Raw genomic sequence first — 26405 nt, 5'->3', positions numbered from 1 at the left:
TTTAAAAAGCTTTAAAAAGAAAAAAGAAACACAGGCTGAGGGACTTCCCTGGTGGTCCAGTGGTTAAGACTCCACGCTCCCATTGCAGGGGGCCTGGGTTCGATCCCTGGTCAGGGAGCTAGATCCTGCATGCCGCAGCTAAGACCCTGGCACAGCCAAATAAATAAATATTAAAAAAAAAAAACCCACAGGCTGAGCTGGTTCCATAAGGAAGAACGAAGTGAGAGGGTGGGAGGGGGTGAGGAGAAACGGTGGGAGAGACAAGAAGCCCTTGAAGGCACTAATAAGACCACCCTAGGTTGGTAACCTGGACCCTCCACTTACAGGCTGAGACATTCTTTTCCTTAAAATCCGAGCCTCGATTCCCCATCTGTAAATTGAGGATATGCCGCTCATTCATACAACGGCTATTTACTGAGTCCCTATGGCAAACCCGGCACGAAACAGAACGTAAACACAGTAACGTGTAATTAATGGGTGTGAGTCCCAGGCACAAAGTACTGATTAGTCACCAGGGAGAATTCCAGGCCCCCAGACCTGGAAGACCAAGCCCTGCAACGGGTCCTTGACTGCCTACAGAGACAGGGCGCTTACTATCCCACAACACTGCCAATCTTTTAGCATGTGCCAATGCATGTCGGTTCCTGTATGTCTACAAACGTTTCTTTTTAATAAATAAATAAATTTATTTATTTATTTATTTACTTTTGGCTGCGTTGGGTCTTTGTTGCGGCGCGCGGGCTTTCTCTCATTGTGGTGAGCAGGGGCTACTCTTCGTTGCGGTGCGTGGGCTTCTCATTGCGGTGGCTTCTCTTGTTGGGAGCACGGGCTCTAGGCGCTCGGGCTTCAGTAGCTGTGGCTCACGGGCTCCAGAGCGCGGGCTCAGTAGTTGTGGCCCACAGGCTTAGTTGCTCCGCGGCATCTGGGATCTTCCCAGACCAGAGCTTGAACCCATGTCCCCTGCACTGGCAGGCAGATTCCTAACCACTGCGCCACCAGGCAAGTACTATCTATGAGGCTTTTTATTTTTTGGCCGCGGCTTGCAGGATCTTAATTCCCCAACAAGGGATCAAACCCATGCCCCCTGCAGTAGAAGTGCAGAGTCCTAACCACCAGACCACCAGGGAATTCCCACGTTTGATAAGCTTTTACTCTGTGCCAGGAGCTTCTAAGTGTTTCCCATGTTTTAACCCATTTAATCCCCACAGCAGCCCTCAGTATCTGGGCAGGGTTTGGGCTGGAGCAGTCTGTGCCAACGGAGAAGGAAAAAGCTTTCCGACCAATTTGAGATGTGGACCCCTCCTCCCTCTCTCTGCCTCTGCCAGGGTTCTGCCTGAGTTGGGGTTCACCCTCCTGATATCACCTGACCCCCCCTGATTACTGATCTGCTTCCTCAGGCAAAGATTTCACTGGCAACCTGGCCCAGCCCCAGCAGGACCTCCCTGCCCCCAGGGCTCTCTGGGAGGGGGAGGTCTGGCTGTGAGCACCCTCCCCACTGCAGCGGTGGTAGCATCATCAGCCCCCCCCCCCCACCCTGCTCCCCGAACTGACCCAGGAAGGCATTAACCCGGAGAGCAAGCTGAGCATTTGGGCCTTCCAGTGAGCAGCAGCTCCGGCCCTTCCAGCTTCCGAGGTCCATCCTAGCCCCAGGCCTCCCCCCCCATCTGTGCCGCAGAACAAGGCTGAAAGTCACATAAAGTCCTCTCTGGAGCTGCAGGGGACTGCTTGAGAAGAGACCCTGGCAAAGTCTCAGGGGTCTTCCGACACTATGGACACCACAACATCAGACTTGTCTTTGTCTGATACATGTATCAGGCAGCTCATCTGTACATGAGAGTCCTCAGTGTGATGCCACTGCTACCACTCTTCAGCTGTGTGACCTTGGGAGACTTACTTAACGTCTCTGTGCTCGGTTTCCTCATCTATAATATGAGGGTAATAAACCACGAATTCACGGGGTCTCAGGGAGGATCAGATCATAGAATGTACAAGGAGTGCTTAGCACACAGCGGTGCTCAATAACTGTGTGTCGCTGCATTCGTTCATTCATTCAACAAGCATTGTGCTGGGGAACTAGACTCAACCTACACATGAACTGCCAGGGAGCAGGCCAGGGTAAAGGAAAGCACCAGAAGACCCTGGTCCCCAGGTGAAGCCTGCTCCCAGTAACCCCTCCGGCCTAGACGGACCATGTGAGGCAACGACAGGAAGGCAGCCACACACAAGCCACGGAGAGGGGCCTCGGAAGAAACCAAGCTCTCCAACCCCTGGATCTTGGACTTCCAGCTCCAGAACTGTGAGAAAATCAATGTCTGCTGTTTACGGCACCCAGTCTGTGCTATACTGTTATGGCAGCCCTAGCAAACCGTTCCACTCCCCCCCCCCCGCCCCCCAAACCCAAAGGACAAGTTACACGCTCACCGGAACTGGCCTTTGGCTGAGTTTGGGTGGAAGGTGCTGGTTACCAGTCGACTGCTCCCAGCCAATTCCACTTCCCACTAAAACAGCTCTCGAGACTCAGAACATGGGGGTGGGAATCATAACTGCCTCTTGCAAAGTTTCCAAATGATAACTTGCTTATTCAGCATCGTGCTCGAATGTTCTAAATGCTCAGCTGAGGTGGCCGATCCACTGTCCCCAGGGCCTGCCACGTTCTCCAGCTTTCTTTTTTGATTCACAGACAGTAACATGCGCCATGAACTTGGAACCCACTTTGAAATGTTGATGCTTTTTCTAAGCTTAATATTAGCACGTACCCAGAACACCTCCTGTGTACCAGGTACAGTCCAGTGTGCTTTATAAACACTAACCTATGGAATCCTCACATCTCTCCTGAAGAGACAGTGTCACCCCCATTTGACAGGTGGGGAAATCAAGGCTCAGAGAAGTGCAGTTAAGTGGCTCAAGGTCACGAGCTAGAAAGCAGCAGAGCTGTAATTTGAGCCCAGGCCACCCGGCTCCAGGTCCATGCTCTTAACCACTATGCCTTATTGCCTCACAGTGTAAGAGAAAAATTGTTCCTTTTGATCTATATCCTATCAAAAGTTGTATTAGAAATCCTTTTAACGTACTCCCTGGCCAGACCATAATGATTAAAACAAACATCAGGACTTCCCTGGCGGTCCAGTGATTTAAGACTCCGCACATCCCAATGCAGGGGGCGTGGGTTCAATCCCTGGTTGGGGAACTAAGATCCCACATGCTGCACGGCACAGCCAAAAAAAAAAAAACAAAAGTCTACTTTGGCTCCTCCAGACATGAAGGTTCCATTTACATCATTTATTGTCAAATACAAAACTGACATACAGACTTTTATGTTTAAATACATAAATTTGTTATGGCATCCCAAAATATAAAAACTCCTTTCATGAGCTGATAGATGGAATGCTTGTCTCTAGTATTTTTTTTAAATCCAATATTTTTTGTGGTTTTATTTCTTAAAGAGTAGAGAATGCGTTAGGCTGCTACTCACAAGCACTTCTCCAAAATCACACATTTCAAGTGGGGACTGTGTTTATTTCCAATGCAAAAAAAGCCAAACTCACATAATCTTCACTACACTTTCCTTTATAATATGGGTCTTGAGCACATCTGCACCGTAAGACGTCTGATCCAGTGCGTGTGAACAGGGGAAGATCACGTTGAGGGTTCCCACCGTGGGCATAAATTAAGCCGTGTCTGACTACGGGCAACTGCAGCGGTGTAAGTCTCCAGACCACGGGCAGAGGGCCTAAGTCACAGATCCTCATCAGTTCTCCCCTCACTCGTGCTTTTTCTCCTGAATTTTGGACTGGAGATGGGGTACAGGGTGGTTCTCTTAGTGGAAACAGAAGTTCAAAGACCCACAGAAACCGGGGATGGATGGGGGACAAGGGTGCCAGGAGAGGCGCTCAGCCATCTGGGTAGGAAAAGGTGGAGACAGAATGCAGAAGCCAGAGGCAGAGAAAACCACAGATGCCCAGCCCTTCCTGGGATCCCCTCCTCTGTACCAGGCACAGGCCCGATGGGATATCGGTCACCTCATGCGTCCTCATAGCCACCCCAGGAGGGAAAGACTACTTGTCACCTCCTTCTCACAGATGAGAAAAGGGAGGTGAGAGATTACGGGACTTGCCCAGTGGAGGAGTCTGCAGGAGAGCTCTCCTTGGGCGCGGGGAGGGAGAGATCTGAGAGCAGTGAGGTCTCAGGAGAGGGAGCTGCCTGGGATAGACCCAACCTGGGCCAGGACCCTTCTGCTCAGACTTCAGCAAGACCCCGGGCCCAGTCCCGCATTGCTCCCACCCTGGATGCATCCACACAGCCTTCCTGCTCCTCCCTCCAGTCTCTGTGGAGGCTCCGTCGGCTTCCCCAAATGCCCAAGTATTCCACCTTCACAGCCCCTCTGCCTGGAAGGTTCAAGGCTCCACGACCTGTAGCTGTCCAAGTTCTCAGCATGAGCCCCACTCCCGCCCCTCCCAGCCACAGCCAAGCTAGTCGCACCCCATCCGGTCCCTCAGCCCTCCGCCTGCCACAGTCGGGCCATCTGCCCCAGGGGACAGTGACTATGCCCGGGAGGTCTTGCCCCTGGACCGGCACCTCCGCCAGGCTGTGGTCCAGGAGGCTGCGTGGTGGGCAGGTTCAGAGCACAGCCGGGTCTGAATCCTGACCCCGCCCTCACTCGCTGTGACCCATCCTCTCCAAGCCTCAGTTTCCCCATCTGTAACAGTAACAGCAGCCATGACTGCTGGGGGGACAAGTGCATCCCAGCTTACAAATGTGGGGTGATGGAGCTGGAAAATCACTGCTTTGCAGTCTCCATGGGTTTGGGCACCAACCCTCACTGGCTGAGACCTCCAGTGAGCATATTCCTGGGAGAAGGTTCCCTCTCCATCCCCAAGAAATGCAAACCCAACCCGGCTGCAGGGTTAAGGCTCCCACACTCCTCAAACAAAGGAACAGAAGGATGGGTCCTGCAATGAATGCAGCAAACACTCAAGTGTCTCCGGCTAATCAAGATGAAAGGTAAAGAGGCACCGGAAATGCTCTGATGCTCTCAGGAAGGTCGGCATCCAGACAAGACAACAAAGCGCTGTGTGAAAGGTCCTCCTCCAATTATCAAAGCAGAAATGGGCTTTGAACACGAGTGAGTCAGAGGAAAGCTGATTTAGCCCTTCTCATCTCTCCGTTTCCCGCAACGGTGCCGTCTGAGAGAGCTTGAAGCAGCTGGAAAGTGTGGCACAAAAACACACTGTGATTCAGCAATGACCACACTGGGGCGTCAAGTCTTCCTGTTCAAGTTTTTAGGAAAATCAAATCGCCTTACTTCGGGTTTCTCATGATTGTCTTCATTTTTATATGATAGTTATTTTTAAACACTTTAATAATTTATTAGAATAAGATGTTTAACATATACTGGTACATTCGTGCTTTGCTTGAGGTTTTCTATTTCCAAATGTATTTTAAATATCAAATATTTTATTTCACTGATATGTTAATTTTGTGAATTCTACCTTTTTAAAAACAAAATATACTCATATTAGTATTTCAGTATTAGGCAAAATAATGACCAAAAAACTGGCATTGGGCTTCCCTGGTGGTTCAGTGGTTAAGAATCCGCCTGCCAATGCAGAGGACACAGGTTGGAGCCCTGGTCCGGGAAGATCCCACATGCAGCAGAGCAACTAAGCCCGTGTGCCACAACTACTGAGCCCACGTACCACAACTACTGACCCTGTGCTCTAGAGCCCACGAGCCACAACTACTGAGCCCGAGCACCACAACAACTGAAGCCCATGCACCTAGAGCCCGTGCTCCGCAACAAGAGAAGCCACCGCAATGAGAAGCACGTGCACCTGCACCGAAGAGTAGCCCCCGCTCGCAGCAACTAGAGAAAGCCCGCACGCAGCAACGAAGACCCAACACAGCCAAAATTAAATAAATAAATATTTTAAAAAAAGGGTAGATCTGAATAGACATTTTTCCAATAAGACATACAGATGGCCAACAGGTCCATGAAAAGATGCTCAACATCACTAATCGTCAGGAAAAAGGAAATCAGAACCATAAGGAGGTTATCACCTTAAACCTGTTAGAATGGCTATTAGCAAAGACAACAAATAAGTGTTGGTGAGGGTGTGGAGAAAAGGGAACTTCCCCTTGTGCACTGTTGGTATGAAGGTAAACTGGTACAGGCACTAGGGAAGAGTATGGAGGTTCCTCAGAGAATTAAAAATAGAACTACCGTACGATCTAGCAATCTACTTTTGGATATTTATCTGAAGAAAACACACACTAACTCAAAAACGTTTCTGCACTCCCATTTTCATTGCAGCATTATCTACAATAGCCAAGGTACAGAAACAACCTAAGTGTCCATCAGTAGATGGAAAGATAAAGAAAATGTGGTGCATGTACACAACAGAATATGATTCAGCCTTAAAAAAAAAAAAAGGAAATCCTGCAATTTGTGCCATGGATGGACCTTGAGGGCGTTGTATTAGGCACACTAAGCAAGACGCAGAAAGAGCAGTACTGCATGGTCTCACTTATAATATGGAATCTAAAACAACAACAGCAACAAAGCCAAGCTCAGAGGTAGAGAACAGGGTGACGGTTGACAGAATCGGGAAGAGGAGGGGGCCGGAAGGTACAACACACGAGTGAAGGGGTTTAAAAGGTACAAACTTCCAGGTATAAGATGTGCCATGGAGATGTAATGTACAGCACGGGAACTATTAGTTAATAATATATACTGGGTATTTGAAAGTTGCCAAGAGAATAGATCTTAAAAGATCTCATGACAACAACAACAAAAAAGTGTGTAACTATGTATGGTGGCGGACGCTAACTAGACCAAAAAAAGAAAGAAAGAAATGGCAAAATAAATTACGGCATATCAAAAAAAACTAACAAACTTGGGAGTTCCCTGTTGGCCTAGTGGTTAGGATTCCAGGCTTTCGCTGCTGTGGCCCAGGTTCAATCCCCGGTCAGGGAACTGATATGCTGCAAGCCGCGTGGCTAGCCAAAAAACAAAAAACCAAACTCAGGCCCAGAGAAGTCAGGAGCCTCACCCAAGATCACACAGCTTGCAGGTGGCCCGCCAGGAGAGATCCAGTCTACTGAATTCCAGCACCCCTCTCTTACCTACTTTGCTCTAAGGCTCAGTGAGAATCCACCTCCCTGAATCCAAATGCCATCAGTCTCCCCACAATGCCTGGTCCTTCCTGGACACTCACTACCAGTAGCTCTCTTCTCCTAAACTCAACCCTGTGTCACCCCCATTTACAGATTAGGAAACTGAGGCGTGGCAAGTTTCGGTGAATCCAGTCTGATGCAAACCCACAGCTGTCACCCACACATTGGCTGCTGGGGAACAGCTACGGACTTTCCCAAGCACCTCCGCACACTGGATCTTGCTGAACTCTCACCAGTGCTGGCGAGAAGCGGGCTGGACCCTCCCCATCGAGCAGCTGCAGAACCTGAGCACAGAGGTGAATGCCCTGCCCAGGAGCCCAAGGAGCAGATGCAGGTCAGAAACCCAGGTCTGTCAGATTCCAAAGCCTGTCCTTGCCCCACATGAGGGCAGGATGGGGGTGACAGGCCACCCAGTGCAGAAGCCCACAGACATCCAAACACAACACGGCTTTATTATTTCAATAAACTCCAAAAGCACCTTTCCTGGATCTGCACGCTGAGGCAGAAGCCAGACGCAGCGAGGCAGGGCAGCTGGGGTCCCTCTGTCCAGAGCGCGTGGGAGGCTCAAGGAAGTGGAGGTGGGGTGACAACAGCATTCCTGCGGCGGGAGGCGCAGCTCACTTGAGGCGGTAGAGGACCTTACGCTGCATGCGATGCTGGATCTCGCCCCGCCGCAGCATGAGCTGCAGGACCTTGTGGATGGCGTGCTCCGGGTATTTCTGCAGGACACAGGGTCGGATGAGGGGCGTGCCTCCCACGGAACCCCAGACACCCCTCCCTCCGGAAGCCCAGGTGTCCCGTGCTCATGGGGGACTCTCCAGCCTTCACATCCTACCTCTCTGCATCCTAAGACAAGCTCACACTTCCTGAGCGACTACCACGTGCCAGGCCCTGTTCTAAGTCTTCACATACTTGAACTCGTTCTATCCCATAACATCCTCACACAGCTAGTACTGTGATCATCACCTTTATACAGAAGAGGAAACTGAGGCACGGAGAAGTTAAGTCACTCACTCCAAGTCACACAGCAATTAAGTAGTAGAGCTGAGACCTCAGCTGAGCCCACGTGACTCTAGAACCCAAGCTCCTGACGCCCCTAAACCCCTGTAAGCCTCCGTCTGCTCATCTCTCAAACCGGCGTGGTATCACCTACTGCATAAAACTGCTCTGAGGATCAAGAGGAGATGACGCACGTGAGAGGAGCTGAGCCCAGAACCTGGGATTGTCCCTGCGATTTCAAAGACGGTGACAAGTTGCGCACAGCTTCTAGAAGACCCATCCCTTCTCTATGGGGTCAAGAGCACTGTCCCCGGCGAGCTGGGTGGCTCATCCTCCTGGCTCTGCCCCTCCCTTTCCCCCACACACAAAGGCCAGGCAATGAGGCGAAGGGAGAGATGGAGGGCTGGGGAAGCCTGGCAGACTCCAGCAGGACCTCAGCCACCTCTCCTCTCCCCCCAACGTGACAGAGAAAGTCACAAGGGGAGGCACACTGCGGACGGGCCCGGGCCGAGGAACAGCTGCCCCTTCCCCATCCTGGGCCTGTCTGCTGAGCAACAGGACGCAATGTTAGGTGGCTGGGAACCAGGCCACAGGGAGCCCGCAGGACTCCCACCGGGACGCCGGGAAGGCCCACCTGCTTGGTGAAGTCCTGGACGATGCTGTACTCCGACACCTGGGATCCAATGGCGAAGCGGCGCTTGAGCTGCTTCTCGATGCGGCTCAGCAGCTCCTGGTCCTCCTGGCTGGTGAAGCCCTCCACCCCTGTGGGTGTGAGGAGGGAGACGGATGGGTGGGGACCCCAGTCTGCCCACAGTGGGTAAGAGTGAGCCAGGCCCGGAAGAGAAAATGAGAGGAAGAGGAAGAGCGTGCCCGGGGACATCCAGGACCTGACCGAGATGACCGACAGAGACCCAGGGTCAGGGACGGGGCTGACCTGTGGGAAGGATGCTGCAAGCAGAGGGGACAGCAGGTGCAAAGGCCTGGAGGTGGGAAATATGCCCATCTCGATCAAAACGCGGTCAGGGGGCCAGGGACATGGCCAGAGTGGGGGCACGTCCTGCGGGCCCTGGAGGCCACGGCACAGGTTTCTCTTTGATTCTGGTGAGCAGAACAGCCACTAGAGGGCTCTGAGGAGGGCCACGAGCTGACGACAGCACCTGGCCCCCAGGCAGCGGGATAAGCAGCAGCAGGAAGACTTCCTGGGGGAATCTATCTCAGATGGAGAGCTGGAGGGGACCCAGCAGTGACCCAGAAGGGCGCGCAGGCTGCCCCGGAGACCACATCTGTGAGGCGCCCCAGCAAGCAGCCCAGGCAAGCAGGCTCGTAATTTCCAACTATTGCCCCAGGATGGATCTCCCCTGCTGACCCAGGCCTGCAAAGGCCTTGGTGTTTCAGCTACAGAGAGGGTGGGACCGTGGTGGGGGAGCCACTGAGAGGGACGTCAAGGCTCCAAGTTGAAATGAGTCTGCAAGGTAAACTCCTACCCAGCCTGCGAAGCCCAGCTCCAGTTTCGCTGCCAGGAAGGCCCTCCAGGGCAGAGGCTGAGTCATCTTCACCGAGGGGACGGCGGGGCGATCAGACACCACCCACCTCCCTGGCTCCAGCCACACGGGCCCTTGAACACACCGAGCCTGCTGTCCTTGGGGTCTTGCCACTCAGCCCTCGCTCTACGTGCGGTGCCCAACCCCACACTCCGGGGAGCCATCTGTCCTCACTCACGCCAGTCCCTGCTTCCTGCCACCTCCTCAGAGCCCACCCGGACCACCCGAGGATGGTCCCCAACATTCCTCCGTGCTCTTTACCCCCTGAGCTTGATCTGTTTGCCTCTTTGCTGCGTCTCCCCCATGGAGAAGGGGGGCCTCACAAGGCGCGGACTTAGAGATCTGCTCACTCCTAGACTCCCAGCACCTAAAACAGCCCGGCAAATTCTAAGCACTAAGTACCTGCTGGGGAAGGAATGAATTCGTCCCAGGGGAGCCTGGCACAGAATCAGCGCTCCAGAGGTGCTCAGAGGCTGAGCCCGAAGCAGGCAGCAGGACTTAACGGCAGCCTGAACCCCGCTGGCCTCGGGGTCAAGAGACATGCATTCTAGCTGGGCGAACGGTGACCTTGGGCACTGTGAAAAGGCCTCTTTGGGCGTCAGTTTTCCCATCTCTTAAGAGGTGAAGGGCTAAGTGCCCAGCCTGGCTTCTGGGGGTTTTGAGGGCAGCTGTAAGTGAAACGGAGGAAAAGAGCTCTGGAAGCACTCAAATGGTTACGGCTCAAAAACAGGGGTACATGCAGACTTCCCTGGAGGTCCAGTGGTTAAGTCTCCATGTTTCCACTGCAGGGGGTACAGGTTCGATCCCTGGTCAGGGAAATTCCATATGCTGCGTGATGCAGTCAAAAAAAAAAAAAAAAAAACAGGTGCCAACTACCATTCTTAACGGATGATAAAATTGTGAATTATAATAATGAACTGGGTCAGAAGAATTGTGCTCCAGAGTCTGGAGAGAGGCTGTTCTTCCCATCTTGGGGGAAACTGGCTGGTGGGGGCTGGGGACAGGAGACGGGCTTATTCCCAGGAGGAAGCGTGGAGAAGCAATGCAGAGAAGCAACAAGCACAGCAGGTGTCCAGCATGAGCCCTGCCCACGGAGCCCACAAGCCACCCGAGCCCGGGTCCCTGCGTCTGCTCACCTGACAGGGTGCCGGACAAGGCGGCGTCCAGCGTGGACACCTGGAAGAGCCTCAGAGCCTCCTCCACATCCGCCTCCGTGGCGAAGGGCTGCAGCTTCATCTTGCTGAGGGCCTCAGCAATGCGCACGACGGCCTCCAGCTGCCTGTGTGGGAGCGATGGGACGCCAGGGCGGACTCAGCCCATCATCTCTCCTCATCCCACCCTGACCTCCAGGAGGTGCCTGCCCCAGGCACTAAAAGTACAGGGGTGACTGCTGGCTGTCCCCGTGATCCATCTCCCTCAGTAACAGAACCCCGACTTCTATTCTAGCAAGTGGCGCCCACCTAAAAGGCATTTCCCAGACTCTCTTGCGTCTAGATGTGTCTGTGTGACTAAGATGTGGCCAGTAAGCTGTAAGTCCAAATATTTTATGGGAACTTCAGGAAGTGTCCTTAAAAGATGGACCTTTCTTTTTCTTCCTCTCCAGCCACCTGGAATGTGGAGGTGATGGCTGGAGTTCCAGCAGCCATCCTGGACGATGAGGATAAGGGTGAACCTGAAGGAGCCCAGGTTGCTGATGACTGAGGAGCCATCACATAGGTAGGACTACCTACCCTCAAATGTTTTTACAGAAGAGAGAAATAAACTCCCAATTTACTTAAGCTACTTCATGTGGGTTTTCTATTACATACAGCCAAATCCACTTCTAACTAATCAGTGCTGGAAGCAAGATTCAAACGAGGTAGGTTCAAGCTCTTAGTCACTCTACTGCATAAACTCACAAGAGTGACAAGAGCTAACAGCTGAGAAAACTGTGATCCAGAAAAGGAAAGCAATTTCCCTGCAGTCACACAGTGGGCTGGAGGCTAGGACCAGGTCTCCCTGGACCCCAGGTCCCCGCCTGGACCCTCCTTCACCCTCAGGCTTCCCGGCGATGAGGGAAGCTAGACCGAATTCAGAAGAAAGGGTTCCAGATTTTCTCAACAGTAAACAAAACAAGAGATATAGATAATGAGGGAGGCCACTGTTTTCACTCCCAAAGGAGTGCTCCCTGCCCAGCAGCCCTGACCATGGCCTGCACCACGTAGTCAGCAACAGCCCCGGCCCCAGACTTGCTGGGCACATCGTGCCTTGTAAACCGAGGCCATCTGCCCAGCCCGGCCCTGGCCTGCCCGCCTGCTCACCGCACGGTGATGGGGATGCTTGAGCGGCGGTCACTGTCCCTTTCGTGCTGACGGGCCCCGCTCCGCATGATGATGTACCGGTTCTTCAGCTTCTCTGCAGCCTCTGCCGACAGCCGAGGGCCACACTTCCTGCAGGATGGGGAGTGGCTGCCATGAGGCCAGGAAGAAATCTTGGGGTACTCACCCCATCCCCGGCCCTCTGCTGGCTTGCAGACATATGCTTTCCGGGCCCACCAGACGGTGGCCTCTCAGCGGTCCTCCCCCCAACACATTCAGGGACAAGATGCACAATGACACCCACAAGAGGCTCACAGAGACCGCTGTCCAGGGCAGGGAGCACGCCAGCTGGGGGTGGGGGAGGGGAGCAGCAGGGGTGTCTGCTCAGGATCTAACCCCACCCTACCCCCACCCCCCCGCAGCCCCCCCCCCCCCCAGCCCACTGAACTGTCACTGACTTAAGGGAAGCCTTAGCTCACCTAATCCAACCCTCATGCTGCGGATGAGGTGAGCAAGGCCAGAGGGAGGGAGGAAACTCCCCATAAGCCACGTGGGACCTGGCGTCAAGGGAGGACTAGAATCTGGGGCTCTCAGACTCACACCCAAGGGCCCAAGCCTCTGAGGACAGGGCCATGAAGAGCTCAGACATGACAAAGACCCAGGTACCAATGAGCACCGCACCACCCATCACCCAGGAGGAAGTGGTGAGTAGGGACCCACCTGAATGCAGCACTTCACCTCCCATTAGAAAGGCACTCAAAGATCCCTCCACCCTTGGGTTTTAGTTCCAATAAGAGACATCTGAGGTGTGTGTCCAGAATCTTGGTACAGGGGCTAAAAGCACAGCCTTTGGAGCCAGGTACCTGGGTTCAAGTCTTGGCTCCACTACCTCCTGTCTGTGACCCTGGACAAGTTACTTAACCTTTCTCTGCCTCAGCTTCCCCATCTGTAAAATGGAATAATAATACACCAACCTCATAGGTCTGGGGAGAGGGATGGTGTTCACTTATACATAAAACTCTCAGGATAACATCTGGCACAGACTAACTACTATGTGTATGACTATTGTCATTGGCCATCTGTGAGAACAACAATATTTAAGGTTGCAGCTGCCATTTACTGAGTATTTACCTGGTGCAGGGCTGTGCCGCTCACTCATCATTTTGTGTGATCCTTACAAAAACCCTAGGACACAACCACCCAGGGAAAGCGAGGCTCAACTGACTTGCCCAAGGTCACACAGTGGGGGCAGGAGTTACCCAGAGCCCATGTCCACAAGCCTCCCTGCATACCAGAGTCAAGGGGGTCTTCAAGACCATCTAAATTCTTTTTATTTTTTTGGCCTCACCGTGCAGCATGCAGTATCTTAGTTCCCCGACCAGGGATTGAGCCCATGCCCCCTGCATCGGGAGCGTGGAGTCTTAACCACTGGACCACCAGAGAAGTCCAGAGACAATCTAAATTCTCCACCTTCGCTTCGGAGATGGAGAAACTGAGGCCAAGAGCCACTGAGCAACTGTGCGGGGTCAGAAAGGAGCAGAGCTAAAATCCTCAGGGCCTGATCTCAGGCATCCTGAATGGGGCTCTCTCCCACTCCAGGGGAGCCGGGCAGCCCCACCCCTGTGGGGCCTGCATCCAGGACTCACGCGCGGCAGTAGGCGATGAACTTCTTTAGCTTGGTCAGGTCGATCTCGCCCTCCACGGCCTGGGTCTGTGTCAGCGCGCTCACGTGCAGAGTGATGACGTGTTTGGCCAGCATCTGGGAGGCAGAGGGGACACGGGGTCAGCCCACAAACCTTCCCAAGCCAGGTCCCAACACAGAGGTGGAGCAGGCAGGGAGGGAAGAGCTGCCAGGGCTAGAAGTGGTGGAGAGGAGGAGGCCCTCGCTTTTCCTGCGGGTTGTCAGCTGGTAAGACGACATCCCAGAGCTGCAAGGCCCCTCTCTGCCACCACGAGGGGTGCAGCTGCCTGAGAACAAGCCTCCACTAAGGGAGGCCAGGCCGAGAGGCAGAGACAGCGGCGCCCAGACGACAGAGACCTGACCCAGCCGAGCCTCGCGCCTCCAGGCTTGTCCATTACGTAAGCGCTGGAGTTCCTTTCAGACACTGACTGACCGGAACTGGGGTTCTAGTACTTGCATCCAAAGGCCAACCCCCTCATTTCACACAGAAGGGACCGACACCCAGGGAATGACTGACCCCAAATCTCACGGCACATCGAGCACAGGAGAGGTAGGACGCGGGACGCCCAGTGCAGCGCTCCTGGAATCCACAACCCTGCCTCCTTGGTGGCCCACTCACGGGCCGATCTGGGGGCCAGGACTTCGGGTCAAGCCCCTTGTCTGCCCACCCTCGCCCCCCAACCCCTAGAACCGCGGGCCTGGCTGGAGTCCAGCCCCCCACGCACCATATCCCTCTCCTCGTTGTGCTCGTCCTTGACGATGAAGATCATGTCGAAACGGGACAGGATGGTGGGCATGAAGTCGATGTTGTCCTCCCCCTTCGTCTCGTCCCAGCGGCCAAACACTGAGTTGGCAGCAGCCAGGACTGAGCAGCGGGAGTTGAGGGTGGTGGTGATGCCGGCCTGACAGGGAAGCGTGGGGGGAAGCAGAGGACAGGGAGATGGGAACGCGGGGTCACAGCCCTCTCAGGTGCGCACACCCATGCCTGCACGCACACACGCACACACACAGGATTCCAGGACCACTGCTGCGGCCAACAGAGGTCGGGCCACTCAGGGCAGCCTGAGGACGGGGCCAGAACCTGGCCCCTCCCAGCACCCTGGAACAGCTCTGCCGGGCTGGACCAGGGAGGATGCTCACCTTGGCAATGGAGATGGTCTGCTGTTCCATGGCCTCGTGGATGGCCACGCGGTCGTCTTCTCTCATCTGTGTAGGAGATAGAAACGTCCACCAGACCCAGGTGAGGGGCCGGGGCACGGTGGCAGCAGGAAACCCTACAGGAGCTACCATTCCCAAGTCCCGACCCTGTGCCAGGCCGATGGCAGGAACCGGGTCACCTCTAGTCACGGGGACAGTGTGTGGGCTTGACTCTCCTCTCCCCACTCTCAGGTGCGGAAACTGAGGCTCGGAGAGGTGCAGCTACTTCCCGATAGCACCGGGAGGTCTCCACATCACAGGTGGTTTCTGCCGTCCAAGCACAGAAGGCCGCACCCCCAGCCCGCAGCCAGCAGGCACCACCACCACTGAGCCACCACCTCACCCTGCCAGGCTCACCTTGTCAAACTCATCGATACAGACGACCCCACCATCGGCCAGGACCATGGCTCCCCCCTCCATGATGAAGTTCCGGGACGAGGGGTCCCTCATCACCGAGGCTGTCAGGCCAGCCGCGCTGCTGCCTTTCCCAGACGTGTACACCTGGGGGAGGGAGGCGGGAGGGTCAGGGCCCATCATGGCTCCATGCTGACCCAGTAAGTCAAGGGGCCCCAGGAGCTAGGGCTCAACCAAGGTCACACATCACAGCTGGCTGCAGAGCACAGACAATCTCAGTGTTCCTCCTCTGATGGGGGGACCACCCCAGCCCCAGCCTGGCGGTTCTCCCACAGGGGAGCGTTCACATCCATCACTCACCTGAACCCCACAACTGTCCCATGAAGCAGTCCCTGGGGGCCCGGCTCACGGAGGAGCAAACTGAGGCCGAGAGGAGAGCAGTGACACTGTTCCAGGGGGCCTCAGGGCTGGGTCGACTCCTGACTCCCAGGAAAGGCATCCCCACCCTGAGTCCCTTGTCATCTATTGCTATCGATGTTAAGACTTAGTGGATGGATAAACTGAGACTCAGAGAGATTGGGTGACTTGCTCAAGGCCCACAGCCAATTACCAGCCAGGCTGAGACCAAACAAACCCCATCGAGTCCAGCACTCCGCCCGCTGCCCCAAACCTACACACGCCGTCGGCCCCCTTCCTCCTCTATCCTCTGCGGCCCCGCCCGCAGCTTTCCTGTCCGCGGCGCAGCTAAGGCGAACAGAGGTCACCCTGGGCACTCACCCCGATGGGAGAGCACTTCTCCACAAACTTCAGCAGCTGGGACTTGGCCGTCCCCGGGTCCCCCAGCATCAGCAGGTTGATGTCTCCTCGGCGAGTGAGGCCGTCGGGGAGCCTGGGGTAAGGCAGGCAGGCGGGCCAGGTGAGCAAGGCGAGAAACCCAGGGCTGGTTGGTCACAGTGGTCTGGCTGGCGGCCCCCCGACCTGTCATGGGCCTCAGAGCAGGCGGGGAGGCAGGGGCTCTGGCCTGAGAGCCACGTTCATAGCGAGCTGTGTCCCTAGCCTCATCCGTGGTAACTTGCTTCCAAGGGAGGGGAGGTTCAGAGGAAACGGCACTTAGAGCTGGGCTTGGGCACACACAGTCAGCATCTGATAAACACCCCCCAACCCAGCTGGAAAGAAGGAAAGAGAGGGAGCCACCAGCGGGCCGCACGCAGTACTGTGGAGGGGACACCGCGAGGACAGACTCCTGGCCCCAGCGCACATGCCTGTGAGCAAGTCCCTTTAGCTCTCTATGCCTCAACTTCCTCATCTGTGAAATGGGCTCGATTGTAGCTTTCTCACAGGGCTAATCTGGGGACTGACTGGGTTGGAAACACATAAAAGCACTCAGAAGAATGTCTGGCACGTGGTATAAGAACTCGGTAACTGGTAGCTGCTAATATTATTACTTCCTCTACCTCTACTATTTTACTTTAAAAGGACGGGATGTCCCCTGAGTAAGAGGCTTTCACCTGTCTTATTCATGTGGAGACTTGGGTTCAGAGAAGTGGTGTCTCTTGCCCAAGGTCGCAAGGTAAATAAGCAGCCCTGAGAGATGTCACCCCGGTCTCAGACTCCAAGCCCGAGCTCTCCCCGGCACTGGCCAGGCCCCTCACACCGCCAAGGCCCCGGCCTAGCCAGGGCCGGGCAACTGCTCCAGAGGAAGGGTGTGGGCCAGCCCCCACCCGGCTGGCAGCCAGCCTGGGAGGCGGGGAGGGTGCCTGAGAGGGGCAGGCGGGGCTGAGGGTCCTGGGCAAATAAATGAAAAGGGCATTCATGTCCTGACCACCTGGAAGCTGCCCTCCTGCGGGCAAGTCACTAATTCCCCTCCCCGGACCTGGGGGGCCTGGACACCCACCTCTTTCGGGAACCCCCGAAGAGCAGGCAGGCGATGGCCTTCTTCATGTCTGTGCCCCCAAAGATGGAGGGGGCGATGCTCTTGGAGACGACCTCGTAGACGCTGGGGAGGGCGGCCAGGCGCCGGAACTCCTCCTCCTCCTGCGGGGTCACGGCCCCAGCAAAGCTGCGGCCTGGGTGGTCAGAGCAGGGGCCTGCGTGAGCGCCCTGAGGGAGAACGTGCTGCCTGCGGCCCACCGCCCTGGGCCGGCCCAGGGCCTCCCAGAGCAGGGCCCTCAGAGCCGAGCAGCACAAGCGTCAGTCTGAGCAAAGACAGAACCCCAGGTCTCTGCACCAGGCGTGGGCCTGTGTGTTCCAGGGTCCAGTGAGCAAGCGGAAGAGTGTGGCGGGCGGGGTGTGACCTGAGGAGGGCCAGGTGACAGGGGCCCTCAGGGACATCTTCCATCTTGCCGACGGGGGTGACACGGCGTCTCTGGTGAGAACAGCACCGCTCACCCGGCTGCCGTGCGGGACAGAGCGCAGGGGCAAAGGTGGACACGGGGAGACCAGGACAAGGCCCACCAACAGCCCAGGGGAGGGACGACGGGGGTTCGGCCCAAAGCACACTCACTGGAGCCATCTGTGTCCACCTGGATGCCCAGGACCCGGATGTAGGAGCTCCGGATGCCCACGCCCACCCTGTCGCGGCCCCTGCTGGCGGTCAGGCCAAACTTCTTGATGGAGTAGATGCCCATGATGGTGACCCTGTTCCCAGGGACGACCTTGTCACACAGGTACCTGAGAAGAGGATGGGGAGGAAGAAGGTGAGAGGCTGGTGGGGGCAGGGAGCCCCCGGCTCCCCCGACCCCGTCACACTCGCCGTCCATCCACCTCGCCATCTCTACACAAGGCCCCAGCACCGTGGGCTCCAGCCCCCGCACCGCCCAGGGCCCTCTCCCTCTCACCACAGCCCAGCCCATGCTTGGACGGCCCAGCTGCTGGGAGGAAGACAGGCCTTGGCCTGACCCCTCCACGGGCCTCAGGAGCTCATCCATTATGCTGGTTGGAGTTGGGGGGCGCCCACCCCAGCCCCTCAGGTGCCCCGCCTCCATCTCATCTGCTGTCAGACGCATTGCAGGACCTCCCCTCGGCCATCTCGGGGGAAGCCCCCCTCCTCACGCCCTCCCAGCCTCCCTGCAAGGGCCGCACGCCGCTTCTGCCTCTTTCACGGCTCCACGAGCTCAGCCAAGTCATTCTGCCTCTGGATTTTAATTTCCTCTTTAAAAAAAAAAAAGGTGTTGAGGGACTTTCCTGGTGCTCCGGTGGTTAAGAATCCGCCTTCCAACGCAGGGGACACGGGTTCGATCCCTGGTCGGGGAACTAAGATCCCACATGCCGCGGGGCAACTAAGCCTGCGCGCCACAACCAGACAGAAGCCTGAGCGCCGCAACAAAAGATACCACATGTCACAACAAAGATCCCGCGTTGCCGCAGCTGAGACCTAACCCAGCTAAATAAGTAAATAAAGACTTTAAAAAAAAAAAAAAATATATATATATATATATATATATGTAGAGAGAGAAAGAGAGAGAAACAGGGAAGTCTCTGAGCCCCTCCAGCCTGTGCAGCACAGAACGGACACTGGGGCATGTATCCGTACTCTGCTGCTTAGAAGCTGTGTCACCTCTCTGAGCCTGGAAGGGGATGATAGTGATCTGACCTGCTGGGTTACTGTGGGATCAAGTGAGGTAGGAGACCCAAAAGTGCTTTATCCACTAGAGAGTCATATCCTCTAAAGGACCCTCACTGTCTTTGTTATCGTTCTATGACTCCCCTCTTCCCAGACCCCACTTCCTCAGCTTTGAATAATCTAATCATAGACCATTTGAATAATCTAATAAACACCGAATATTTAATCTGTATTAAGGAATTGTGCTAGAGACACAGTGTAGAGGACAAATGTATGGACACCAAGTGGGGGAAAAGGGGGGTGGGATGAATTGGGAGATTGGGATTGACATATACACACTAATATGTATAAAATAGATAACTAATGAGAACCTGCTGTACAGCACAGGGAACTCCACTTCTCTACACAGTAGAAACTAACACAACATTGTAAAACAACTATATCTCGACTGAAAAAAAAAAAAAAAGAAAGAAGAAGGAACCGTGCTACACACTCAACATGCATTTTCCAATTTAAATCTCCCAGCAGCCTGATGAGGTTAAGGCCTGTCCCTGTCCCCGTTCTCCTGGTGAGGAGCCCACGTAACTTGCTCAAGAGCCTGACCTCTACACCTTCCACAGCCACGAAGGAAGCTAATGACCTACGGAGCCCCTCCTCCGAGAAACGTGCGGCACAGACCGTGTGCACGTGACGCCGGGGTGCAGGAGCCCTGCTGAAGAAGCCCAGTCCACACCTGCACACCTTCCTCCCAGGTCACCAGGAGGGGACCGGGCTGGCCCAGTACCCTCTCCCCCTTTCCAATCACCAGGCAACATCCAAGGAAGAATCTTAACAGAAAGCCTGGGGTGGGCGTCAGGCTGGAAAGAGGCTCCCCCAGCTACTGGCTGTCCAGTTCTGGGCCTCCCAGTTCTAAGAGGGCTGCGGAGACCCTGCAGGAAGAACGCAGGCTGGCAGCCCAGCCCCTCCACTCACTGAGCCGGTCACACATCCTCGTCTGCAAAGAGGGGTGGACCCGCCCCCGCAGATTATGGGGAGACGAGATGAGAGGAAGCATGGGGGCGGCACCAGGCACGGAGCAAGTGTCCTGTAACCAGCCACCCTCCCCCGCACCCCACTGCACTCAGCCGGCCACTCGCGGCACCCAACTCAGGGGCACGGCCAGGGAGCCCGCTCACCTGTCGCAGTAGAGCTGCATGTGTCTGGGCATCTCGCCGTGGGGCACCGCATCCGGCAGCTCCTGCAGCTTCAGGGTCTGGAAGTCCACGCACTTGCACTTGTCCGGCATGATGAAGTATGGATCCAGCGGGCACTTGGGACGCCCGGCCTGATCCCTGTCGGTGGGGAGGAGAAGGGTCACCAGAGCTGCCCCCAGAGCCCCAAGGCCAGCAACAAGCTAGCGGTCTCCAGGACCCTGGGAGAAGGCCCTAAAGGAGGGCAGCTCAGCGGGGGATACCCACAGGGCTAGGAGTGGGGAGACCTGCACACAAACGGTATTCAAAGCCCGAGACAGGCAAGGGGGTTAAGTATAGAGAAAAGAAAGGTGGCTGAGGCCTGAGGTCAGGAAGCTGAGGGGAACCAGCAGCCAGAGAGGGTAGGGGCCCTTGCGATCAGGGGTCAGCAATAGTTTTCTGTAAGGAGCCAGAGACAAACATTTTCAGTTTTGTGGGCCACGAGGCCACACACTCTGCCTCTGAAGCGCAAATGCAGCCACAGGCAATGTGTAAACAAAGGAGCCTGGCATGTTCCTGGGCCTTCCCTCCAGACCTGCCCCAGCGAGCCAAGGTTTGCTGTAGAAGACTCCCGGTGGACTCCCAACCCTGGCTCCCGGCTCAGGTTGTCTGGGCGCCCTGGAGGGACAGAACTCACCACTGCAGAGGGACGCCACCGCCCCAGGGCACCAGGTCTGCCCCTGGCCCACAGGGCACACCGCTGCCCCAGCCCCTCCCTGCTGCCGGTGGTGCAGGCCGGGTCCTCCTCCTTCACATCTCCGCTGAGATGTCACCCTGTCACCCCCACCGTGCCACAGGGCCACGCAGAGCCCACTCACATGTTGCACTTCCTGGGCAGGGCGTAACCCTCCAGGCCGGGGCGCATGGCGACGTTGGTGAGGGTGTTGCGACAGCTGCGGCACTGGACGGAGATGCGGGTGGCCTTAGCACGGATCCCAGAGGCGGCAATGATGATGCCGGGGATCTTCACCAGGTGCGACATCGTGTCCGACTGCAACAGAGCCACGGGGAGGGTGGCTGGTTAAAGGGAGCCGGGAACACCTGAGATCACGTAAGAGAATCTTTTTCTAATGTGTACTGAAGTATTCAGGGATACAGGACCATGTCTGTAACTTACTTTAAAATACTTCAGCAGGGGGCTTCTCTGGTGGCGCAGTGGTTAGGAATCCGCCTGCCAACGCAGGGGACGCGGGTTCGAGCCCTGGTCCGGGAAGATCCCACATGCCGTGGAGCAACTAAGTCCTGTGGCGCCACAACTACTGAAGCCCACGTGCCACAACTACTGAGCCCACGTGCCACAACTACTGAAGCCCACGCGCCTAGAGCCCATGCTCTGCAACGAGAAGCCCGCGCACGGCAACGAAGAGTAGCCCCCGCTCACCACAACTAGAGAAAGCCCGTGCGCAGTGACGAAGACCCAGCACAGCCAAAAATAAGTAAGTACATGAATAAATTTATTTAAAAAATAAATAAAATAAAATACTTTAGCAGAAAAAAGAAGCAAATAAGGCGAAATGTTAACAGCCATTAAATCCAGGCAAAGGTAGATGGCGTTCATTACACTATTCTCACTACTTTTGTCTGTGTGATTTTTTTTTATAATAAAAAGCAAAAAATAAGAAAAGTTCCTTTCAACATCATCTCTTCTTCCCCCTCCCAGGAGCTTTTCTGGGACAGACAGGCAGGCTACAGGTTCGTGCTGAGGCCCCTCAAAGCCCAGAAGGTGGGGAGGGGAGGGGAAAGGTTCGGGAAGGAGGCTGCCCCCACAAGAAGTGAGACCAGAGGCATGTGTTGCTGCCACGGCCCGGGGACCCCAGACCTGCTGAACCCCCGCCCCCCCCCCCCGAGCTTGTCTCCTGGAAAGCTATCTACAAGCTGCAGGAAGCCTAGCCCTCCAGGACCCCAGGGTTGGAAAAGACTGAGGCTGCCTCAGCCCATAAGCCACCCCGACAAGCGATCCTTCTAGAGAGGACCCCTCCTCTACCACTGGACACCCGTCACCCGAGGCAGGCCAGTCACTGGGTTTTCCAGTGGGTCTGAGAATAGGAAGCTTGTCCCATGTGGCGCTGAGCTTTGCTTCTCTGAGGAAACAGCTGCCTCGCAAAACAAGTCCAATACCGCCTCCGCAGACAGGCAAATGCGTGATGCTTGGGTGAGTTCCACACACGGTCCCAGGTCCCCTCCCCGGTGCTGGACACATAGACGAAGCCAACACGCTCCACAGCCTCGAGAGCCCACAGCCCAGCCCTGCTTCTGGAACAGAACTACCATTGTGCTAATCAAGGAGGATTTGGCAGGGACCCCAGCCAAGCTGCAGGACACGGGGATTCCAGCAAAGACCAGAGCATGGCCTTCTGGTGAGTAACACAGAGGTGACACTACCTGGGCCCACAGTTCAAAGGCACAGCTACACGCATCCTTTCATTTGCTTCTCACAACAGCCTCGTGACAGAAGAACCAACGTCAGGCTCTCACTTCCTCCTCAGGAAGCTCTCCTGTCCCACCCCTGCCTGTTGTATCAATTCTTTCACACGGCAGCCCAAGGGAACCTTTGAAGATAGAATCGGCCCATCCTCCTACCTAACCTTCAACTCAAGCTGCTTTCCACAGCAGCCAAGGCCCTGGCCATCTGGCCTCTCTACCCACTCCCTCCCTTCCTCTCCTCCCACCCTCACTCCCTGAGGTCCAGCCACACTGGCTTCTTTCTGTCCCTTGAAACCTGCTGCTGTCCCCACCCCAGTACCTTTGCACCTGCTTCTCCAGGAGCCTGGAACGCTCCTCCCTCAGGCTGTCACGGGGCTGCGTATCCCTCAGGTTTTCGCACCAACATCACTTCCTCAGGGGGGCCTTCTCCGACCACCTCCCGGACCCCTGGCCACTGTCACATTGCCTGTTTCCTTTGCTTCATGACTCGTATCACAGGACCTGAAATCAGCTCACTGCTCCTTGTCTGTTTCTCCCACTGTAAGCTCCATGGAACCAGGTCCTGTCTGTCTACAGTGAGGTTCCCCCAGCACCCGGCGAGGGGCAGTCACTCGATAAGTGCTCATTGAATAAAACCAAAAAAGACTGGATGGCAGACTGGCTCTGCCAAACTCTCCCTCGGCCTCATCACTCTCCAGCCATGCTGGCTGTCCTTCCCTCGGCCTGGCACACACCCTGCCCCCCTTGCCTCGCAGGCTTTGTACCAGCTGTGCCCTCCCTGCCCCCTCGAACATTCTCTCCCAGCTGTTTGCGTGCTGCCTGTTCTCACCCTCAGATCTCCACTCAGACGTGCCCTCCTCAAAGCAGCCTTCTTGATGTTTTCCAGAGGGGCCCCCACGTTTTCTCATCACCCTCCTGGTTTCTCCCATTGCTCTTACGGTCATCTACAGTGACCATGGGTGATGTTCACCAGCTTATCCAGTCTCCCCGGGGACAGCAGCTTGTCCTGAGTTCACCACTGTTTCTCCAGGACCCAACTCACGCCTTGCCCACAGGAAGAACTCAGCAAACATTTGCCCAACGAGCTAAGTTTTCAGGGGCGCAAAGAGGCTCAGAAAGGTCGAGTGAGTTGCTCAGGGTCACACAGCTGGCACCCAGGTCTCTCTCCAAAGCCCCTCCTCACATGCAGCCGCCACCGCCACCCTTCAACTGGCCTGAGTGGACCCACCTTCAGGCTGCGGATGCTGGACGGGCTGGCATCCGACTTGAGCATGACTTGGATGTCCTGGAGCACCTCGTCGCCAGCAGGCCGGGGCCGGGTCACCTCATCGGCCACCTCCTTGGCAGCTTCCTCCAGCTGGAGAGGAGGAGGGGGGCAGGCTGGGAGTGACCAGAGCGGGGCCAGCCCTGGGGGTTCGGCGGGGGGGCGGGGAGGTCCCACTCACCAGCTGCAAATGCTCAGCCGGCTGTTTGTACAAGTAGTCAGCCAGGTCCTCGTCGAAGCTGGCAAGGTCCTCCATCTCCACCTCGATCCAGTACTCCCCCAAGTTATAATGCCGCTTGAGTTCATCCCTGGGGTGGGGGTGGGGAAGGAGAAGAGGACACAACGCTGGCTGAGGTGCGCCCGCACCGTCTCCCACACCACTGCCCCGCCACCCCGCTTCTCAAACACATCTAGTTCCAGGCGGTTCTGTTATTTAACCCTGCAGAGGTCCCCCCACTGCTGAAAGGCATCCTCCAGAGAAAGGTCCACAGAAGGGGTCCAAGCAGTAATGAAAGGACAGTTCAGCGCTCACAGACAGGGTTCTGTGCACAGGTGTCTGGAAGACTCTCACTGCAAACCAGTCCTTTCAGTGGACTCCTCGAAGCCTTTAATCCTCTCTCAGATACTAACAAGGCACACGGCTAGAACCTGGAGATTGAAGGCAGCAGAGACCATGCCTGTCTTGTCAACCACCAGAATCTTTTTACAGAGCATCCTATGGGACTATTATCCCAAAAACACATTCGGGGGCCACTGACCTCCTGGGCCTCACCCCTGTCTACCTCACGTCCGGGGCCGCACACAACAGCCAGCCTGGCCCCGAGAGCCCCTTGCTGTAACACGCCACCCCATACCCTGCCCCTGCATGCAACTGCTCCTATCTGAAATGCCTTCCATGCTTGACACTCTCCTCTCAGCTCAAGGTCACCTCGGCTCCCCTGGAAGCCTCCCTAACTCTGCTTGTACATTCCTCCTTTGAGGTAATTATCACTTTGTAATTTATTTGTAGCTCCCTATGCCTCATTCCCACTGACTTAGAAGCTCCTTGAAAGCAAGTAGTATGAATCTTTTCATCTTTGCATCTCTGAGTCCAGCACATAGATGGTCAATGTTGGCTGATGCATGAATAAATGGAGGCAGGAGTGGCTGTGCCGTTTTACTGATGAAGAAACTGAGGCCCAGAGAGACCGTCACTTGGAAGTCACTCAGCTAATAATCAATCAGGCCCAAGCCTGGACCTGCAAACTCACGTTCTCTGCATTTTAACGGCCTGTGAGGATCTGGTGCGATGGCACCAATGTACAATGACTAGGAACAGGGGCCTTGCCCAGCTCATTCAGTGCTGCAGTCCAGCACCTGGAACAGTGCCTGGCATGCAGCAGGTGCTCAGTCAATAGGAGGTGATTGAGTGGAATGAAGAATGAATGAATGAATGAGTGAAGTAAAACATAACTACCGTCTTCACCTTTTGCACCCACTGAGAACTTGGTTTACAAGATATCGCAGACATTACACGAAAGGACAGTAACGAATAAATGAATAGGAACAGATCCTGGACGAAGAACCCAGGTGACTCACTCAATCGTTAACTTTAGATGTGAAACGTACAAAACCATACGCCACGGGGGTGCGGGGCCCCAGTGAGTGGACGAAACACCGCTGGGACCGCACCTCCCCTCCTGCACCGCTCCGGCCCGCACCTGTACTTGAAGGTGAAGCCCGTGCGGTCCGTGCCCACTCGGTACTGCCGCAGGAACTCCTTGAAGCGCCTCTGCAGCTGCGACTTGCGGGCCTGCCCCTCATCGGCCGCGTTGTCGCCCCCGAAGCTGTCGCTGTAGAAAACGCCGGGGTCGTCGAAGCCCGACATGACTGCACCTGGCGCGGGGACAAGGAGCTGGAGCAGATTCGTGGGGGGGCGGGGGTTATGGGGCCGCGCGGCGTCCCCTCCGAAACCTGGGTCCTAGGCTCCGAATGCGGGACAGGCGTGAGCCCGGTTCCGCCTCCCGGACCCCTACCCCAGTTTTCCCAGGAGAAACCCCTGCCCAGACCTACCGCACCCCAAATGCAGATGCCTGTCGACCCCTGGGCCCGGCTCCGCGGTGCCCACTCCCCAGCCCCAGTGGCCTCACCTCTCCTTTCCCGCGCTGCCTGGAACCAAAGAGACAAGAGTCCCAACGCTCCGCCGCCGCCTTTCGCGGGAAAAACCCGACGCAGCGTTTGGACGCCGCGGCCGCTGCGCCCTCATTGGTTCGCCGGGACCCCGCGGCCAGCGATTGGACCGTGCTGCACCCGCGAGTCCCGCCCCCCACGAGCGGGCCGCCGGAGAGGATTGGCGGCAGGGCGCATGACGTCAGGCCTCCTGGCCTCCTTCCGGGCTCCATTTTGTGTTCTGGACAATTTGGCGCGAAACTGACCCGGAAGTAGCGGCGGGGCGGGGCGCAAAGATGGCGGAGGGGCGGGCCGAGGGCCGGCGCGGGCGTGCGAGGGCTTTTCTGTGTACTCTTCTTAAACCTTTTTCAACGTCTGAGGAGGAGACGACCCCTTTCAGAGCTATAGGTCCCTGAGAAGTACCCCTTGCCGGGTGTGAGCCTGCTTCCCCCTAGCGGCTGGAGGGGGCGCTGCCTGTCTGCGCTCCCAGCTCTCACCCTAAACACGCTTCCAAAAGTGGGGGATAATCATCAAGA

At 56.0% G+C, this 26405-nt stretch overlaps 1 protein-coding gene across 1 annotated transcript; it reads right to left on the bottom strand.

Moving 5' to 3' along the window:
* Positions 1-683: 683 nt before the first annotated feature.
* On the bottom strand, positions 684-25929 carry MCM5 (minichromosome maintenance complex component 5). The gene is made up of 17 exons (XM_022599941.2): positions 25851-25929; positions 25422-25596; positions 23903-24029; positions 23686-23814; positions 20852-21024; positions 19980-20135; positions 17746-17912; positions 17137-17308; positions 16020-16131; positions 15246-15389; positions 14832-14897; positions 14417-14593; positions 13657-13769; positions 12014-12142; positions 10850-10992; positions 8807-8934; positions 684-7892 (listed from the first exon to the last, which is right to left on the bottom strand). Exons 2-17 carry the CDS (start codon positions 25586-25588, stop codon positions 7791-7793), a joined length of 2205 nt encoding a protein of 734 aa, XP_022455649.1. The 5' UTR covers positions 25589-25596; positions 25851-25929; the 3' UTR covers positions 684-7790.
* Positions 25930-26405: the final 476 nt, after the last annotated feature.

This window comes from Delphinapterus leucas, chromosome 11, assembly GCF_059928025.1.
Source record: "Delphinapterus leucas isolate spDelLeu-1000000601 "Yukka" chromosome 11, BTC_Dleu_Yukka2, whole genome shotgun sequence".
Lineage (NCBI taxonomy): Eukaryota > Metazoa > Chordata > Mammalia > Artiodactyla > Monodontidae > Delphinapterus > Delphinapterus leucas.
Note: the sequence above shows the minus strand (reverse complement) of the source record. Positions and strands in the feature narration are given on the sequence as shown.

Coding starts and splice junctions, on each gene's coding strand:
- MCM5 (XM_022599941.2), bottom strand. CDS start 25,588: ATGTCGGGCTTCGACGACCCCGGCGTTTTCTACAGCGACAGCTTCGGG. Junction 14,898..15,245: donor GTATCGATGAGTTTGACAAG/GTGAGCCTGGCA, acceptor TCTCCTACACAG/ATGAGAGAAGACGACCGCGT. Junction 8,935..10,849: donor CTTGTCCGGCACCCTGTCAG/GTGAGCAGACGC, acceptor TCACACCCACAG/GGGTGGAGGGCTTCACCAGC.